This window comes from Miniopterus schreibersii, assembly GCF_964146895.1.
Source record: "Miniopterus schreibersii genome assembly, chromosome: 7".
NCBI classification, from domain to species: Eukaryota; Metazoa; Chordata; class Mammalia; order Chiroptera; family Miniopteridae; genus Miniopterus; species Miniopterus schreibersii.
The window spans coordinates 47,966,036-47,985,702 of record NC_138108.1 but is presented as its reverse complement, the minus strand read 5'-3'; the positions used below and the strand labels follow the sequence as shown (position 1 = coordinate 47,985,702).

The following is a 19,667-nucleotide window of genomic DNA, read 5'->3' as shown; positions in this document are numbered from 1 at the left end:
TAAAACATAATAGTGCAGTCACATATTTGGCATTAACTCTTACTAGCCACAAAAAAATATGGATCAATATTGGATTTTCCAAAGTTGTCTAAATAAGACTGGGTATATCAAAACTTGCCGGTTGCTTTCAAGTGAACACAGTATGTTGGCGGAAATGAAATGTAATGTCTAAAAGACAGAAAATAGGTCAGTACTGTGCAAAAGTAAACTTGTCAGTGAGATCAATATGAACCTAGAAGTTAATGGGGATATTAGAATTTCCTTATAATAATGGGTGTGCAGGGTAGAGCTAGAACTCAATTGTAGCATTTCTTCACTTGTGAAAAGCAGAGGATGTACTTAAGTATTTTTTGTATCCTTAATGAAAGGCACTGCTTTTTAATGTGGAATATTTATATGTAACATGGTTTTGATTCATAGAAGATCATAGTAAATCAAATTCTGGTTCATTTGCTCAGTTTTTAGCAACGCGAAAAATAATAAAAACAAGGAGTAATGGATCAAGCATCATAAAATTTCAGAAATATCATGAAGTTCTCATTAGCTGTCTCTATGCTGTGTTTCAGAGAATTTGACATTGTGGATGAAATCAATAAAAATTCTTGAAGAAAAAATAATAACAGAAAGAACTTTCTTGGGGCTTTCCATTGCATTTATTTAAAGTTTTAAAAAATGTACATCACTTTTTTGAATACATAAAATGCCAGTGCTTTGCAACAGTTTTGTTACTGTATCTCTCGACTAAAAAAAAGAGGGAAGGGAAGAAAAAAAAAAAAACAGGAAAAATACATTCAAAAAGCCAGGCTGTCTGCTTATGCACGGGCAGTGGCTTTGGAAAGCTACAGCCTACACTGTGTCTGTTCAGAGGCATTGCCGAGCATGGTCAGCTATCAATGAAAAGTTGCACATAAAGCATTAAAGGATACAAAGAACAACTTGGTGGGGAGCAGGAGAGGAATGGGAAATTAAGAAAAATGCCACATATGCTATCGGGGCGGGAGCCAGAATCAAGTAGACGTAAGCAGGAAGACTGATATATGTGGAACCTAGATTTCTGGGAGAAGATGGAAGAAAACAGAGTGACATGTTTGGCAAGCTAGAGTGTGTGTGTGTGTCCACTTCTAATTTTCTACTTTACTTTGCAAGAGAAATGTAACAAAACTGAGGTAGACATGAATGTGGGAGCACTGCAGCCCAGGAGAGTTTAAAACGAGAAGCAAAATTGCACTGACGAGAGAGGAGTCAAAAAGGAGAGGAGATGTAGACTTTCTTTGTGGATATATATAAGTTGGTTGGAATTTTTTTGTATTTATTTTTATATACGTATTTGTTTGTTTGGGTTGCTGTCTTCTGCATTCTGTCAAACAGCACGGCAAGCCCGTAAGCTCGATTAGGGAACAGAATGACACCATTCCCAGCAGTTTTAAGAGAGAACTTGCAAATCACCACACTCCCACCTATGCAGGAACACGCAGTCCTAGTTTTTAGGTACTGTGACTTTCAGGGTCCAAAACAGGTTTTGCGGCTGACTGTCCTAGACACTAACACAAACTGAGTAAGTAGCTTTCCATTAACCAGTGTACCTTTTAAGAACATTTTCACTTCATTATCAAGGAGCAATGTACGAAGAACTCTTGCAGTTACTGACATAAAGAATTACTCTGCTCTGGTTAATTCCCCATAATTAGTAAAAGAACCTTTTTTTAAAAAAAACACCTTCCATTTCTACTTTAAATTGTAAATATTCAGTTGTATCACACTTCATTATTTTTCTGGATACATTCAAAGTAATTTTCCTTGCTATTTTCCAATTGTTGAGGTAAACATACATTTTAATATAAAGTAACATTGAAGCCTATCCCATTACTCTCAGCAGTACATAGTGCTTTCAACACATTCCTTTGAGGTACTGTACAAATCACAATCGCTTTCCTGAGTTTTTGCAGACAAGAACATTAAAAGAAATGAACTGCAGAAATTAAGGTCCAGATTACCGTTACCCTGTTTACCTGTTCTTAGTTTAATACCGCAGAACAGACAGGATTGAGGAATACTGTTGCTCTTAAAATGGCAAAAATCTGGTTTTCTGTCATAACACAACCGTTCATCTCTTTAGTCCAATAATGTTTGAAGTTAAAGCTCTTTATATTAGCACATGCCACCAATGTAATTGTGAGGCAAACAAAAAAATAAAGCACCACTCCAGGCACTTGACAGCAACTAAATCTCGAGAACAGCAGAATGGAATCAACACACGAGGTTCATGTCCTTCCGAAGTCAACACACTTGCACCTTGCTCCTTGGTGAGTGTTGTCTGGCTTGAACCGAACTGAGCATCCGCAGATGCTTCCTGTCATCTGGGGCTTTCAAATCAGAAGCTCTCCTTCGATGCATTTTTCCTCCAAATCTACCCTGACTCTAAAGATGCAACTCAGTCGTCGTCTTCCCCAGTACCCTTTGCAATTTAAACACTACTGGAAAGGGGCTCTATACCCTATGTAGCGGGCTTTATGTGTGTGTGCCAACATTCATTACACTTTTTTAAAGAAGTTATCACTGACTGCAACCAAACATTTTGTTCCATTCAACATACATATCAAGCTCTTTTTGAGATATGCTAGGCTGAATCTTGCAGAAAGCATTTTCAAAGTCTTGATACGTAATGGGCCTCAACTGGCCGGGCAGAATGGCTGAAAGGTCTGTGGCTGGCATGGCGTGGAGGGGGCCCACCGCCGCTTCCTGACACAAATGAGCCACATCTAGTCCAGAAAAGCCTTCTGTGCGCTGGACGAGCAGTGCAAACTCCTTTTCATTGAGACAGTAATTGTGCTGTGAGAGCAGTTGTACTATTATCTGGTGCCTCGCTGTGCTGTCAGGAAGTGGGATTAAAAGTCGTTTCATGAAGTACCTCCGAAGAGATTCATCTATTTCTTCTGGTTTACTGGTGGCACAAATTACTACGATTTGGTCCTCAGCTGATGTTAGTACAGTGTCCAGCTGCATCAGAAACTCGGTTCTCATCCGGCTGACTGGACTGTGCTCCTCACTCACTTGAGAGGAGAGAAGCATGTCAATGTCACTGACAAAAATCACCGAGGGCTGGCGACACCTGGCCACGAGGAAAGAGGCATGGATGATTTTCTCCGCTTCTCCTAACCACTTGGCAACTAGTCCAGAACCAGCGATTTTGAAAAACGTGGCCCCCAGCTGACTAGCTATGCATCTGCCCAATAATGTTTTGCCTGTTCCTCGAGGGCCAAATAAAAGGATGCTCCGAGGTAAGGCCGTCAGTCCACTGAATGCGTCTGACCTCAACACTGGCCACAAAACCTCCTCTTTAATGACAGCCTTGACCAGGTCCAGACCGGCAATGTCGCTCCAGTCCACGGGCGGTCCTTGGGTGATGATCTCGTTGGTCACCAGGTCAATGAGGTGCGTGTCTGTGTTCTTCAGTTGCTCGTCCACAGAGTGGTTGGATGAGGTAGCTGCACGGAGCCCAGGGCCCTGCATCGGGTGAGAGAGGAGCTGCCTGTGCTCATCCCCACGCTCGCTCAGTACCGGCGACGTGTACTTCCCAAAGGACTCGCTCGATCTCGATCCCAGTGAATTTTTAGCAGTACTGTAGGAAGGAGGGGTCAGAGCCCTACTGGACTGGCTGCTGAATTTTCTTTGCTGCTCAGAGGACATTAGCTGCTTCGTTGGCTTAAATGCTAAGGATGATGTTTCAGCACTTCTGTCAAAGCCGTTCCCCCGATTTGAGTTTGAAATGCTGTTGTCGGGCATTCTGTACATAGGACTCTGTGTAGATCTCTGTTGGCCATAGCTGTAATTTCCATAACTGGAGTCCATATCACCTTGCCCTGCCATGTAGAAAGCTTTTCTTTTGAGAGAGCTCGCCGAACTGTTGGTCAGGGCGGAGGGTGCGATTGGTGTCAAACCATGACCCTGGTAGGTGTAGCCGGGAACAGTGGTGGGGGGCAGGGGGGTAGGAGCAGGGATTCCTGAAGGCAGGTATGCAGAAGGAGGCGGTGCACCCCCAGGGCTGTACCCGGATCCCACAGCGGTCTGAGGGGGATAGCTAGCAGAGGGATAGCTATAACCGGAGAGGTTAGAAGTCCCGTTGTAGCCGGGGACCAGGGCTGGCGGCGGCGGAGGTGGTGGTGGTGGCTGTAGGAGCCCAGAACTATGCAAAGGAGACGGATGAGGCGAGGGAAGTGCAGGTGCTGCTTGGCTACTGTAAGTAGAATGCAAATACGATCCGTTGTATCCCGGGGCATATTCCTGAGACGGGAGCCCTGCATGAAGACTAGGTACTGTGTGGCTTCCACAGGTACTACTTGAGTAGCTAGGTTCTGTCAGGTTGCTGGCCACCCCAGGAGAGCTCCCTATACTTGCAGAGACATCTGCTGGAGGGAGGGCTGAACTGACTCCAGCTTTGCTGGCAGTGATAACATCTGGAACACAGTTCATGGGATAAACAGCTTCTGAATTCAAGGAAGGCTGCCAGGGTTCGCTTTCATTTTTCCGACCATTCACTAGTCCTGACGGTGCATCCGAGTAGTTGCTGAGTACAGGCCGGTCCACGGGGCCTTCCAAAATGCCAGAATACTTCTCTGCATATTTTTTTAGTAGGTTGGATGCTGTCAGAGCAGATATGTCATCGTTCGCCCAGGCATACTGATAGGTGCGCTGCAAATGACCTCTGTAGGCTTCGACTTTGTGGGCGGGAGACCGAGTGGTCGAGGTGATGTCAAAGTGCTGCTCTGGCCACTGGGCATGCTCCGGCGTCCACTGCATCTTCAAGCCTGAGGATTTGGGGGAAAAGAGTTAAGTTACTTACTCATCAGAACGGTTAAAGCCCCCAACTGCTTTTACCTATTATTTTCCATGAATAATATCAACGTTATAAAAGATTTCCTCATTTTATAATACCTGCCTTAATCGCTATAATATGTATACTTTAAAATGGATTGAATTTCAGCCCTGTATAAAAAGTAGACTGAATTCAAATGAAAACCCTGTAGAAGACCTATTTTTTTTTCCATTTTTAACTCATAAGAAAATCTATTTCTGTTAAGCCTATTAAGTCACTTGCTACGCAGACAGAGAAACACATATATATGTACACACACACTCCTGTCAAGTTAGAATTCAGTCATAGGTTCTTACAGTAAAATATGCATACATTTTAAATATCCAGCAAGTGATAGTATTAACACACAATATCTAGCTATTCTGTCTCTTCACATCACAGTTTCTGTTTTATATTTTAACCAATATAAAAATGAGACACAGCTGACAGATCACATCTAGGATACCTCTCTTATTTGGTACTGAACACCTAGTTAGCACAGTATAATGCTCCCTGCACAGAACAATATGACACAGACATAGCAGGTCATTCCATAATCCAACTCTCATCTAAAGTGGTCCACGACAGTTTCAAATCTGCTTCGTGGAGTGCAGCAAAGCAATCTCCCAGGCAGCGCTCCATCGCTTTCATCGCACAAAGCCTACAACTCGGTATGAATTACAACTGGCTCCTTTCTGCCTCTCAGTTCTGTTGTTGAGTCCCTGAAAAAAAAATACAGGCATCACTTGTCTGTCGGTCTCCTAGCTAGCGTTCGCCCTCCTTTCCTGACAGTCCTTCTCTCTGCCTCACAGCCTCCAAGTTACGGAGAGGAGAGAATATCTATGTCTATGGCTAGATCTATATCTACATTCTATATATCCACCTCTCTCTCTATATATAGGTAACATATTATAATATATATATATAGAGAGAGAGAGAGAGAAAGTAATAGGTGAAAGGGAAGACAAGGAGAGAATAAGAGAGACCCTGGATTCTAACTCTACATTTCTATGGGAAACAGTGTGTGGCAGAAACTCAAATAGTACAACCAGGTATTGAGGTGCTACAGGTAACTCTGTCATCTGTTAGATTACTAGCTGAAGCAAGGTGACGGTGTAGCAGACTATAAAACTATTTTCTCATTGAACAGAAAACACTAAGCAGTCAGAGAATCGTTTGAATTTTACAGTTTAAAGAGACCTAAGAAATTACCTTCCTTCACAGATTAGACAACCAGTACCAAGGGGATTCCTGATGGACCCTCGAGGACCCACATGTAGTTAGTTACAGAAGAGCACTGGAACCCTGTTCTATTCCCTGGTGCCAGCTCATCCCATTGTAATCTCTGCTGCTTGGAGCACGTCCCCTCCTGGTTCAGCTGTATTAAGCAGGCCCCCTTAATCGCCTCTGCATTCCCCGGAGTGAATTCCGCAAACTATCTTGCTCCCTCTGGCAGAGAGTCCTTGGTACGGAGGAGGCCTGGTCTAAATGACGCTTCTGTGGCATCCGCTCTCTCCTGAATCTCCCAGTCCATTGGGACGGCTCCTGCCCCTTCCTGCTTCCTTCCCCCAAACCCTCGAGCTCTCCTTGCCCGCCGCTGGCTCCTGACATGCCGGCTTTGACTTACTGAGCTAAACGGAACACGGCGCAGAGTTTGGTAACAGAGTGGCATGTTGATTCCCTTCTGACTCCCTTTTCCTTGTTTGCAAAACCATCGCACCAGACACTGGAAGTTAATTAGCAGGATGATGCTGTGCTAATTGTGTTAATTTACAAGGTTTTAGTCAAAGAGAATCATGCCAGGGCTGGCACTGCTGTCATGCTTCCGACTTAATGATTAAAAAATACTGAAAACAAGGTAGGAAGGATTGCAGTAATTACACAATAAATGAATAAAGTAACAGGACTCATTTGCAAATATATTTCACTGCAGTTGTACTCATTTGCATTTGGATTTTTTAAAAGGATCCATGTAGATATTTGTTGGCAAATCACCATCTCAGTTAAATTAAGTCTGAAAGCTGCACAGTATAACTTAATCAAGCTTTACCAATTTTTTTTTAGTAGAAACGCTAAAGACCTTGCTTCTTTTGTACATGCAACAGATTCTTTCTTCACTTTCCCTTGCTCTCCCTAAAAATTCACGTTTCTCATTTCAAAGTCTGTCTTTTAGTAACAATCTCATCAAATTGGAAGAAAAAAAATTGTAAAATCCGGATGGAGTGCAGCTTGCATCACTTCTCTCCAAGAAACTCTGGGTGTGAGTTCTAGGAAGAGCTAAAGTGATATTCTTAATTGTTTCTGTTTTCTCAATCATTATTTTTTTAAGGGGGAGGAAAACACACCGCAAAATGGGTGAAATGACCGAAACCATACTTGAAGGGGAAAAGATGCAATTTTAATGAAGCAGCATTTCAGGAATCATACTTTCATTAAATTCAACTGGAAATTATTAAGAGCAAATCACCAGGAACCAATCGCAAGTAATCAGTATCTAAATTCTTCTAGTGTCATGGGATTTACTTCAAGCCTTATAAAAAGGAGAGAATATTAATGTGACAGTAATGTAGAGCTGTCTAAAAGACCTACAAATTCATTAGTCCTGTAAATTATTTCCAGGGAATTTCTATTAGGATTTTTTTCTTTAAAAGATTATCAAGATACAGAGTTGAGAAAATAAGAACACACATATGTTATGAGTAAGAATTTGATTAGATTGATACAGAAGAAACATTTAAATAAATGTCTTGAAACAAGGTTTCAGAAAATAATTTACTACAAATGCAACACAACACAACACCACACAATACAACACACATGCTAAAGGGCCTGGCTTCCTTTCAGTCAGCTGAACTAAGCCACTGTTGTCATGAGTTATCACACATACATAACAAAAATGATTTTTTATAATGCCCATTGTAAAACAAACAAAACTGCTTTAGATTTAGATTATTAAAACATACACAGAAGATGGGCAGCCTTCCACCTGTATTCACTTAAATTTTTTTTCTTGTAAATTAATCATTTATAAAAATACACATAAAATGATCCTGGTAAGTTTTAATCACTAGAAGAGACAGGAATATAAAGTTTAAATAAAGTAGGCTGGCTATTGTCACTGGGTATTTTTGCATAGTTTAGCTACAGCAAAACTAAATTTCGTAAGATTTCTATTTCACCAGAAATTAAGTAAAGATCCTATTTATCAAAATTATCTATTTGAAACAACTACGGGAAATACTATTGCCTTTAGGTTCTCATGCTATTTTTGGATGTGCTTACCAAGATAATTGAAAGTTTACTTATTGATGCATACTAAATAACAATAATCTTAGCACGGCTGCAAAAGCAAGACTGAGCTTTGACTAAATAACTTAAGGGAACGGAATTATTCACATCCCCTGAAACACAAGTACTTATCCAGTGCTTTAAAATCATCAATATTATTTAAGAATGTAAGTTAATAGTTTACTATAAGCTAGTTCTTACTGTCAGTAGGCGCTGAAGAAGCCAGTGTTCAGACAGCCCTGGCCTTGGGAGCACAAAGAGCTTTCTCATCAGTTTCTTGAATTTTAATACTAATTGTAAGTAGAACCAAACTTGTTTTTGTTGTGGTTATTATTGCTCTGTTTATTGGTGGTGATATTTCTGATGTGAAATGGATACAAAACGTAGACTCAAATGTTCCTTGAACAAAAAAGCATGCTCCCTTTGATGGTCTTGCTGTTATCTGCGAGTAAGAAGCAGCAGATGCGTGTCACTTATCTTGGCACCCAAATAATAAGATGGGTTTTAAAAACAGCTTTCATATGGTTTCTTTTTGGAACATGAAGAGGAAACACTCAGGAACAATACTATTTTAAACATTATTAGAGAAGCGACTCTGGAAAAATAACTCCCACTGTTGTTTAGAAATAGCTTAAATAGGTACAATAAAAATTCAGAAAACAGTGGAAAGGAAGAAAAATTGTTCTTAAAGATAATTGAAGCATTGCTCCAAAACATCAGTTTTTATTTTTGATATGATCAGAAAATTCCTAACACAGCTGGCAAATTTTACAATGCAATGTGTTTGTTTTTAAAAATGTGCAATTTAATAGAAAATTGCTTTTAAGATACTTTAACATGTTACACAAGAATGACAGATTCTACAGTAAAAAGCATGAGCGCTTTGTTATTTTATTATAGGATTAATTCATGTATGTATAAATGAGCACGTCTTTATTTCCCATAAAACTGGGCAGTCTACATAACACTTTCCATTGTCATCCCCACGACTGTTTCATAACTTAGCTTTAATTACTAAGCAGTTGCTGCCTCATCGCTTTACTTCCTCCATTTTGCTCTTTCACTGTTTTGAAACGAAACAACTGTGGCATCATTCAAAGTTGTGTCACAGCTTCAGAATTATCAAGAAACTCTTGTATAGGAAAGTGAAGGCTATAAAAACAACTTTCTGAATGGGAGGAAATTGGAAATAAAAGACTAAGCCTTCTAGAATCTATTTTTAGCCCACATTTCTGGAAATATTAATTGAAGGCTCACTGCTCCAGCCCCAGCACACACGCTAGTCAGCAGCTCGCCAGGTCTACACAAGCTGCTCTCTGCCCGGCTCCCGGGGGGGAGCTGGCTGCTGGGGACTCGGCCGTGATTTGTGGGCGCGCTCAGGCTCTAAGGGCAGGGACCTGGGGCAAACACCTGCAGGACAGCGGGCCCGCTCTCAGGGGCCTGCGACATCGCCGCGCCCCTTACACTCCTTTGGGCTACTGTCCCTCTGAAACTTTCAGTCTTATTTTTTTTAAATATATGTTTTTAAAAAATCCAATACCATATGTAGCAAGGTTCCTCTCTAGAAAACAATCCCTACTAAGGTGATATAACAAAGTAATTACAGTTTCCAGCCGCCTCAGCTTCATGCAGCGGCTCCATCGCCTTGTAGGTGGAACGTGCGGAGCACACAGAGCTGGCAGCATCTGGGTTCGAGGGGGGCCGATTCACTGGCTAAAAACACAGGTTCATGCACGGACGACCTTCCGAGCGGGCCCGCGGGCGCCCTGCCTGTGCCAGAGCTGCCTGCCACTCCCTCCAGGGCAGAGGGGGCCAGTGAAGGCCCGAGCGGGTTGGGCAGCGCTCTCCTTTGCCCAGCGCCCCCGTAAGCCGAGAGGCCCGCACAGTAGTGTATCTACTGTGACTTCAGCGAACCCATTTGATCTAAAAACTTCCCCAGGCCATTTCCTCACAGTCCCTAGCCTGAAGAAGTCACGTCAAATCAGAAAGGAACAGTAAGGGAAAAGTGAGGGGAAGAGCACAGAAATTACACGTTCTCTTTAATCTATTTAATTTGGCTCCATCTTTGGGACACAAAAATGAGAAGTCCTGTATAAAAGGAATTTGATGCAGGGGCTGTTCACTTAGTCAACACACTGAGGGCCCGCTCTGTGTAAAGCTCTATGGTTCAATTCTGAGAAGGTAAATCAGGGGAAACCTTTTTGCTTACCAAGCAATTAAACGTTTCCGGTTTTCTGTCTTTATGATTTTACATTCACTCATATGTGGAATCCAGTAAACAACACGAACTACCAAGCAAAGCAGAGACAGACTCATAGATAGAGAGCAGGCTGACAGCTGTAAGGGGAGTGGCTGGGGGACTACGTGGGGTGTGGGGTGGAGGGATTGAGCAAAACAGAAAAAAAAAGGGAAGAAAGTCATGGAGGACAACAGTACAGGGTCTGCTGGGACGTGGGGGGTGGAGGAGGGTGGGGGATAAAAGGTGATGGGAGGAGACTTGACTTGGGGTGGTGAGCACACAATACAGCCTACAGATGTGTCGTGGAAATGTGCACTTTAAACTTGTATAATTTGGTTAATCGGTGTCACCCAAGGAATTCAATAAAGAGGAAAAATATTAGACTCTAAATTCTCTAAAATTAGACTCTTGGATTAGTAAAGATTAAGGGAGCTTTAAAGTGACCTAGTCCCCAATCCAGACAGCCTCGGTTACAGTTTGGCCCTTTACTTACTGTGGGGTCATGTGGGGTTGATTACTGTTTTTCTGTAACACAGTTTTATTTGGGTGGTGTCACTAGATTGTTGGGATAGGAAGAAACTGGAGAAAACATAAGAAGGTTCTAGAATTGTGTTTGAAGAGTGACTACCCGAAGCTTGAGAATCAAGCCACTGGCATTGCTCATCCCATCACTTGTTTGGTCTAATCTTGGTGAAGTCAGCACATCACACTCAAGAGTTTCGGCTGAGACATGGGTGGCAATGGTATAATATGTTACTGGACTGTTAAGATTACTTAAAGTAATATTTGTGAAAATACTTTGCAACTGTGTACTGCTATACAAATATTTTTGTTATTCTTTTCTTTTGAAAAAAGCCAGAGGTGCATTAACAACAAACTGACTGGACAGAAAAAAGTAAAATCACTCCTAGAATTTATAAATCACTTCATCTTCAATGTCAGGACAGCTATGGAAAAGGAAATTTTCCAGCGGGAATGGTGGTTATAAGAAAGGTATAGAAATTCTTTAATACTCAGCAAAACACAGAGCATGATCTCCTTAATCAAAAAGGTGTCAAAAATTCAAAATTTTTTCGTAGCATTTTATTTCTTTTTAATGTTATATTTGCCTCAGTGTTGTAGAGACCACAACTAAGAAACAAAGCACTTAGAGGTTTGAAACCAGTTAAGAATGATCTCAAAACCTGCAGTCTCAAAATAAGATACTCTAATTATATAGCAAGGCTGTCAAATGATTTTTCTCCTTTAAATCACACTTTCACACCTCAAGACTCCAAATTATAATACATTTTGCAGCAAATTACTCTCTCCCCACATCCCACCTTATTTGCATAAAGCAATCCTTTTTAACAATCATGAAGGCATTTCTAGCTAAATGGCCCTCAGTAAGTATAGTTCAGATACCTCACCCTGTAACAGAAAAATTGCCACCTGACAGCCTGAGGGCAGTGTGTAGCCTGCAACTATGTTTTGTTTGGCCAGCACAGGGTTTTGAAATCAGCCAACTTTATATAAAAGAATTTGTGTTCCCATACTTCCCATTTTTCAAGTTGAATGATCTTAAAATACTAAACCTCATTCTTGCCGGGCAACAGTTGGATGGATCTGAGAACCATCCGCCCCCATTGGACATGGCATGCCCTCCACTTTGTCACGGTGCTCCCCTTCCCTATTACATCAGGTATTTTTATGGTATTTACTGGTCACATAAGCAACTGAATTTATGACTTCACTGTGATGCTTCAAGCTCCAGTTTTAGCACTTAACTACATTTTCTTGAAAACTAGTGCTCTTAATCTTAAAAAAGACTCTTTAGAACAAAATTTTTCCAAATACTATTTATTACATGCATTTTTGCCCTCTTAATCAGGGTACAAAGTAATTGGTATTTTTCTTACTGATTCAGTCTCATTAATACAACAGTATAGAATGATGAATAATGATTTGAAAAAAACTGGTTTCCAGATTGCTGTTATTTCAGTATTTTCCCCTTTGTTGTAATTTGTTGAGATCCTTTTCCTAGCTATTTTCCTTTGGCAATCCATGTCATCCCTAATGTTTCTTTGAATCTGCCATAGGTTCTGATACCAAAACCAAAGCTTCATTTAATTGTAAAGCATCTCCTATTAGTCAATCATGAGTTTTAGTACAACTTTTGAGGGACTGTTTAAGTTCCTCTAAATTTATACTTCTTATTTCTTATAGAAAGCTGTTGGGTGGATAGTATTTAGATGGTCAACTGATCTCTGGGCTTAAGCAGAGCCTGTATTCAGTGTTACAGGCACCATGACTTGGACTAGAATGGTATATTCAATTAAATGGTATATATTGAATTAAATTTATGGGTGGCTTATGATCTGAATTAGTTTTCCTGAAAGGCATTCAATTTTATTTGCAGCAACAAAATATTCACTCACCAAAACGTGACCAAATATAAAAATGAATATTTTGCCAACATTTCACACTGACGATGAAGCTTGCTATGCATGGGTCGGACAGGTCATCATTTTTAACATGCAAGACATATAAAGAAGATGGCTTGCATTTATGAGGCTGAATGCATAAGCACTTATGCAAAGCAAATTACACTGATGAACGAAATGTCACTTTTAGTCCACTGAACTTGATATTCAATATATGATCAGGATAGATTGTCTATCACTTAAAGCAACCCAGGAAATCATAATCCTAATTCAAATAAATATCTTTTTTCTGTAGGGGGTCTTAAAATTTCCATTACTTAAATCAAAGTATTCAAGTGAACATATAATCACACTCATAAAATACTTATATTTTAAAGTTATAATTTAGATTTATGTTGGGATTTTTGGCAGAAGGTAGGTTTTACAAAAGTTTATGTGTAAATATTTTTTAGTAATCTAGATCAAGTAAAAATGCTGTCCAAAAGTCTGTGTATATACTAACATAATTAATTCAAAAGAACGTACAACTATGCATATACATGCAACTTAAAATACACAAGTGATTCATATTCAGCATCTTAGTATTTAGTGTCAGGTGTCATCAACTATTGCAAGGGAAAGATTATGAGAGTTAGTAGATAAGAGAATTGATTTTCCCAAGTTAAATGTTATTTTGTTTAATCTACCTATGAGAATGATTTTAAACAATTTTTTTTGGTTAATCCTTTCCTGGGGATATTTTTACCATTAATTTTTAGAGAGAGTAGAAGGGAAAGAGAGAGACGGAGAGAGAGAAAGAGAGAGAAACATCAATGTGAGAGACACATAGATCAGTTGCCACCTGCACCTGTCTCAGCATGGGATCTAATCTGCAACCCAGGTTTGTGCCCTTGACCGGGAATCGAACCCTCGACCCTTCAGTGTGCAGGCTGACACTCTTAACCATTGAGCCACACCGGCCAGGGCTTTAAACAATTTATAATCAGTTTAAATAGCGCTTGATAGTTAACCTTTAAAGTTGTTACTTTATGGCCTTTCATTTCTCATGCCTGTCTTCTCTTTTTCCATATAAGTTTTCAATCCATTAAGGCCATCTACCCTGTCGCCCAGTTCCTTTTGTCACACAAAGATCATCAGGACATACCACATATGTCCATAGGGACTGCCAGTGCTAATAAATATGTATGTTCTGTGTCACAACAGAGCGCTCCCCTTGTTCTGCAGTATCAACCCTCTTATGTGTGTAAATACCAGGTGAGCTGTAGCGTGCAGGGATAAATGGAGTTAACACAGCCTGAAAGCTGCCTGCTAGATTCAGAGGATCTGGCCTGTATGACTGATACAGAAAGAGAAATCCAAATGCCAAAAATATTGTGTGTTTTCTATGTGTTTTGAATCTTTATTTTTAAAAACAACTCTGCTGAGATAACATTACCATCGTTTTAAAGTTTGAAGTTATTCCAACTCATTCTCAAGATACTGTTGTGCTATCATATAAAATAAATTTGCACTTTTAATTCACACAACCCAGACATGGTACCAACCTTGAATTATGACATGGCTGGTTAATTTCCTCATTCACAATCTTAAAATATCATGTTAATCATTACGTGCATATATAGCTATTTGTAAATAGTCACTTGTGTGTGTGTATTCTACTTCAAGTATATAAATGCAAAGCTCAATTTAGTTATATTTAAACTGAACTATATTCATTTTTGCCCAACACATCGTGCTGACATGGGTCAGTAAACAAATTCAGAACCTCCCAAGCGCCATGACCTTGCGTAAGATGGAATTTGCAATGATGTTTTTTCTCTGTGCTCCTCTGGAACTTTATTCAAAAAAGGCAGTTTACATAAAACAAAACAGATAATTAAGGATGCTTATTTAAGACTGAGACTCCCTCATATAAATTAGACAAAGGAATAAAAATATTATTTACATGTAAGTGTATAACTCAACTATTTTCCTTAAAAACTCTTTGCTTAAGGTGACTCTAAAGTGTGCAAAGCAAAGCCCAGACAAAATTTGTTTAGGTTATTTATGCATTTTTCTCTTTTTGGCAATCCGTGCATTAATTTTTAATGCAATAGCAAAATAGTGTCTTGGACTTTGATAAAAAAAAATATTCTGTAGTCAGGACTGGGTGACACAGTGCATTAATTCAGTGTCCTTCACTCCTGGGACCTTGTATAATTTAGTCCAGCCTGAAGAAAATAACTTTGATGTGAAGGCAGCGGAAAAAGCTACATATGAAATGAGTTTTGGTAGGTTTAGTGTTGTTTCTTCTGTATAAGACAACGTATGAAGATAAAGTGCTTTAGAATACAATCAACAGGGTCGCGGATTAAAAGTGAAGAGTTCTCGGCAGCAGTAGTTTCCTCACCTCTCCATTCTCTCCCCACCTGGCCGCGTTCTATGGTCTGGGGAAATAAACCTCAGCATCACCTATAATTGGGATGCTCTAATTTCCAGATAAACAGAACATTGTTAAAGTGCAGTGTGAATGACAGTCCAGTCGTTAGTGCATTGGCTCTTCGATTTGTAAAAATAAAGAATGCTGCACAATGAAACAGAATCAGAAAGGATCAGCCTTCTCAAAGAAAGCGGCGTTTCCTACCCTGGAGGGGGTGCCCAGCAACCAAGTTCTTGGGGAGATGCTAACGATAGGAAGGACCACAGGAAATTGTTTCTTCAAATTCCGTTTGATTGTCTTTTCTATGACAATATTTAACTGCACAATTTCATCTACTGTTATAATGTCATTACATTAAAAAAAAAGTATAATCTGGCCAATTTGAATAAAGTGGTTGATCCAGTTGCATTAATCACATGAAATACATATTCCCCCTTCTTCATGTAATTCTACAATTAATTTCAACCCAACTCTCTTCTGTTGTGAATAAACATGGCTTACTTTGTCTCTAGCAGCATTTAAAAATAAAGTTGCTCTCAATATGGTCAAAAGAATTAAAGGCTATACGGATGTTACTTCTATATGGCTTAAGCTGTTCTACAATTTTATACTTACTGATGATCATGAACCATTTTATTAGCCTCCTTAGTTATGGGTAAGCTCTGATGATATTTCTTAAGAATTTTAAGGACAAGGGAGATTTTCCCAGTCACATTTTTTAAATTAGCAGATAACTTGAAAGAGATTTAATTCTAAAGTTTCTAGTTTCAGTTGTTTACATTCAAAGAGTAAATAAGTCAAATCTTCCAGCTACTTCTTCAAATTGTGTGCATCCTATTTAAACAAAGTCCCTAAACAACAGGCAAACCAGAACCTGCAGGTAATGCATGGAGGCTACACAGTAAAATCAAATCTAGGGGCCTGTTTATGTGTTACAGATGTAAGCATTACATCTGTAGTTGCAGAAAGGATACAGAAAAAAATGGGAGCAAATGACGGGCGGAGGATTTTTTTTTTTTTTTAATCCTCACCTAGGAGACTCCCTCCACTGCTTTTCAGAGAGTGAGAGAATGAAACATGCCCTGACCGGGCTGGGGGTCAAGCCTGCAGCCCAGGTAGCTGCCCTTGGCCGGAACGAGCTGGGACCCTTCAGTCTGAGGGCCGATGCTCTAACCACTGAGCCAAACCGGCCAGGGCAGGAAAAGATATTTTTAAAATTGCTTTTATTCTAAAAATAATCTGCTTTACTAGCTTTATTATTAATAATCTCAATATTCAAAGCACATTTTAAATTATCTAACTAGCAGGTAGACATCATATTTCTTACCAAAAGTAAGCATTACTCAAAGTTTTCTTTTACTATATTTTTATTGTTTGTGGCTTGAACCAAGTTATATACCTCAGAGTGTTCCCATAATTATAAAACTTAAAAAGCATCATTTATGGCCTCAAAATATACTTTGCACACTGTTTCCTTAACTGAGTACTCATTTTTAAAGAGGTCTTTACATGTGTACAGTTTTCTTCAAAAAGGAAACCTAGTAATTTTATTAAATCCTGAAACACTTTTTTTAATTGCACACAAAAAGAAAAACTTATTAAAATCATTTGAGATGAAATGTTTAAAAAATCCTTGACAAGCAAATAATTATATAATAATACTTAGGAAAGCACTCCAATTCTTAATTTAGAATTATTTTTGTGTTTTCTATACAAAAAAAATTTTTTTAAGCAGAAGAGAGAATTCATAGATATCATGATGAATCACAGGTCTGAAAGTACATTCCTATTCACTGAACTGACATACCTGAAACTGGTCTCTTTTTTAAGCAAATCTTTTGAAACCATCGAATGGCTACAAGAGCATTCGTTTATATTTGAGTTTCAGCCTTATTGCCATTACATGATCACTTAGCTAACTTGTGAAGTAACAGGCGAGCATGCTTTATTGTGCCCTCCTTTTTTTAAATGCTTCCACATCCAGCCATTGTTTTCATATATTACCTTAGAAATTATTTTCTCCAGTTCAGTGTCAAATGATATTATACTTTTAAAAGAATCTATTCAGAAAATATAGCATAAAATAGTGGATTGCTTCCCTGGCCATAGCTCCCAGAGGCATTAAAATGTTACTAGAGTACCCGAATGACAGCAATGACAGCTTAATCACTAAAGGCTTTTTACATTAACAATTTTTTTCTTTCAATATGAGCAGTAATATTCAGGCATGATTTAATAGGAGGTTAGCTGTTAACTGCAGCTAAATAACATACTTTGTACAATATCAAAATCAAGTTCAGTTTCTAACGAACATTCCTTTATACTTTCTGAAATATTAGTGCACATTCATAAAGCTTGGTTTCTTTTTTCCTCTCCCAATATGTGTATTTAAAAAAAAAATAGGTCTGATAATTAGCATGCATAGTCCAACAGCTTCCTGCATTGTTATAATTTTAAGTAGAAGATCCATGGATAAAACATAATTGAAAGGTGAGCCTTTTAATCTGCAAAATAACCTCCACAAACCAAATAGGAAGGAGTCATTTTTTAAGTCTCCAGTTCATTTATAGCTTTATGTTGCTAAGGGAAAGGAAAAAACACAGAGAGAATCTAAAGGTGACCTTATTTAGACATATTAGTCCAGACAGCCTTTGCTGTTTTTAAGCAAACACAATTGTGACTCCACTTTGTCCATCCAGTTCTCCAGTGTGTAAACTGGATGATGACTTGAACAATTCTCTCTTCATTAGTGAACTGGGGGAAGGAAATATAGAGGTGGCTTTTTATTTTTTAAACTGTGCAATGTTTTATAGCCAGATTCCGAAGCATCAAGGAAAAAAAAAATTTTTTTTTTTTTTGCTAGACAAGCTGTTGTAATTGAAATGAAGTCTAATCAGACTCATTACTGTTTTCAGCAATTTGCACCACCAAAGATGCTTATTAGGTAACTGTGTTTAATAAACCACTCTTTAGAAAAATACCAGTAATGAGCTCTTAACGGCCAATCTTTAGTATGAATGTAATGTGAAAAGTGTTCCTAGTGCTGAATAGACTTTCACATTTAGTACTGTCATAATTAAGCTCCATGAATTGGTTGCTGTGATGTTAGATTTATTGCAATAATCTTATTTTTTTTCTATTTTAAATGTACTTGGAAATAGAATCATCTATTAGAATTGTATTATATTCATTGCACAGCAAATTTTAGGCCAGTGCCAAGCTGGTCAAATGGAGCATTTATTAACAAATGATGAGCAAAGAGTTTATCAATCGATAATTGATGCCAGCTATCAAGTCTTTCCTCATCAGCATCCCCACACCTCAGAAAAGAAAGTCTTCCTGTCATTTCATTACATATGAAAACTTACCCAAGATATAAATATATTGTTATCATTAAAAAAGAAAAATTACATTTCTATCACTAAATCAAAACATGGAAAAACTGGATATTCTGAAAGGAATATTTGAAGAAATGGTTGTCTTTCATAATAACAGCTATAAATAACATTATAGTACTTTATTAGATATTGTTCTTAAAAACGTGAACACCATTTTCCTGCACAATTTGTTTTTGTAGCACTATTTACTAAGATATAAAACATTAAAGGACAGTATTGCCAATATATATTATTTATATGCACTAAGGGTGGTCTTGGGAGTTAGCTAGGCTTCTTATTGATAAGGGAAAAAAGTTACCTCTAAGGAGAGGAGTTATTTCCATACAAGATGATGCATGTGCTAAAATAAGTACATATTTATAGAGTCTATATTGATTAATCCATCAATAAAGTATAGCCCAAGGCACTTCTCTCCCTATATAATAATTATATAGAAGGAATTGAAAATATATTTTGGGAGCATCTAAATAAGGTTTATAGGAAGCTCTTGAGCTTGTAGTCATGAAATGTCTCACAAAAGAAGATAAATATCTTTTGTTTGCTAAAAGCAACTCAAAAGATGACACAATCATTTGTAATGAGATTCTGGACATTGTGAAACAGGTCCATAAAGATCATCAAGAAATGAAAAAGTACAAAAATTATGAGACCAAGAGTTTATACTCACTCATTCATGATAAAATGTTAAGAAAGATTCTGTTATTTAATGATTCCTCTCCCAATACACTCTCATTTCTCTAACCTCAAGCTTCAGGATTCCTAATTGGAGCCAATAAGGCTCCATAACTGTTTTCAGCTTTCTGAATCAATAGGGCTATGAGAACTGAGACGGTCAAATTAATGGCTTGTTTCATCTGATTTTGTGAAATGCACTTCTTTGCATTACAAGTTAGTGAAGAAACCAAACTCATTCCCTTGTGAATTCATATAGCTTTCATATCAAAATATCTTCCTATTTCTTTAAGTCTTCACTGAATTCGTACTCAGAACACAGAAGAAAAAAACCAGTGTATAAAACTACCGAAAACCTAAATCCTGTTTCTTTAAA

The 19,667-nt window shown here is 38.5% G+C and overlaps 1 protein-coding gene across 3 annotated transcripts in view; it reads right to left on the bottom strand.

Annotated features, from left to right (window-relative positions):
- FIGN (fidgetin, microtubule severing factor) overlaps positions 1 to 19,667 on the bottom strand; it is a 117,724-nt gene that overhangs the window by 4,190 nt on the left and 93,867 nt on the right. For all 3 annotated transcript variants that reach the window (XM_081143385.1, XM_081143386.1, XM_081143387.1), the window contains one exon: positions 1 to 4,805. This exon is cut by the window's left edge and continues 4,190 nt beyond it. In XM_081143385.1, the coding sequence (XP_080999511.1) occupies positions 2,554 to 4,805 (2,252 nt within the window). In that variant the 3' untranslated portion in view covers positions 1 to 2,553. The remainder of the gene's footprint in view (positions 4,806 to 19,667) is intronic.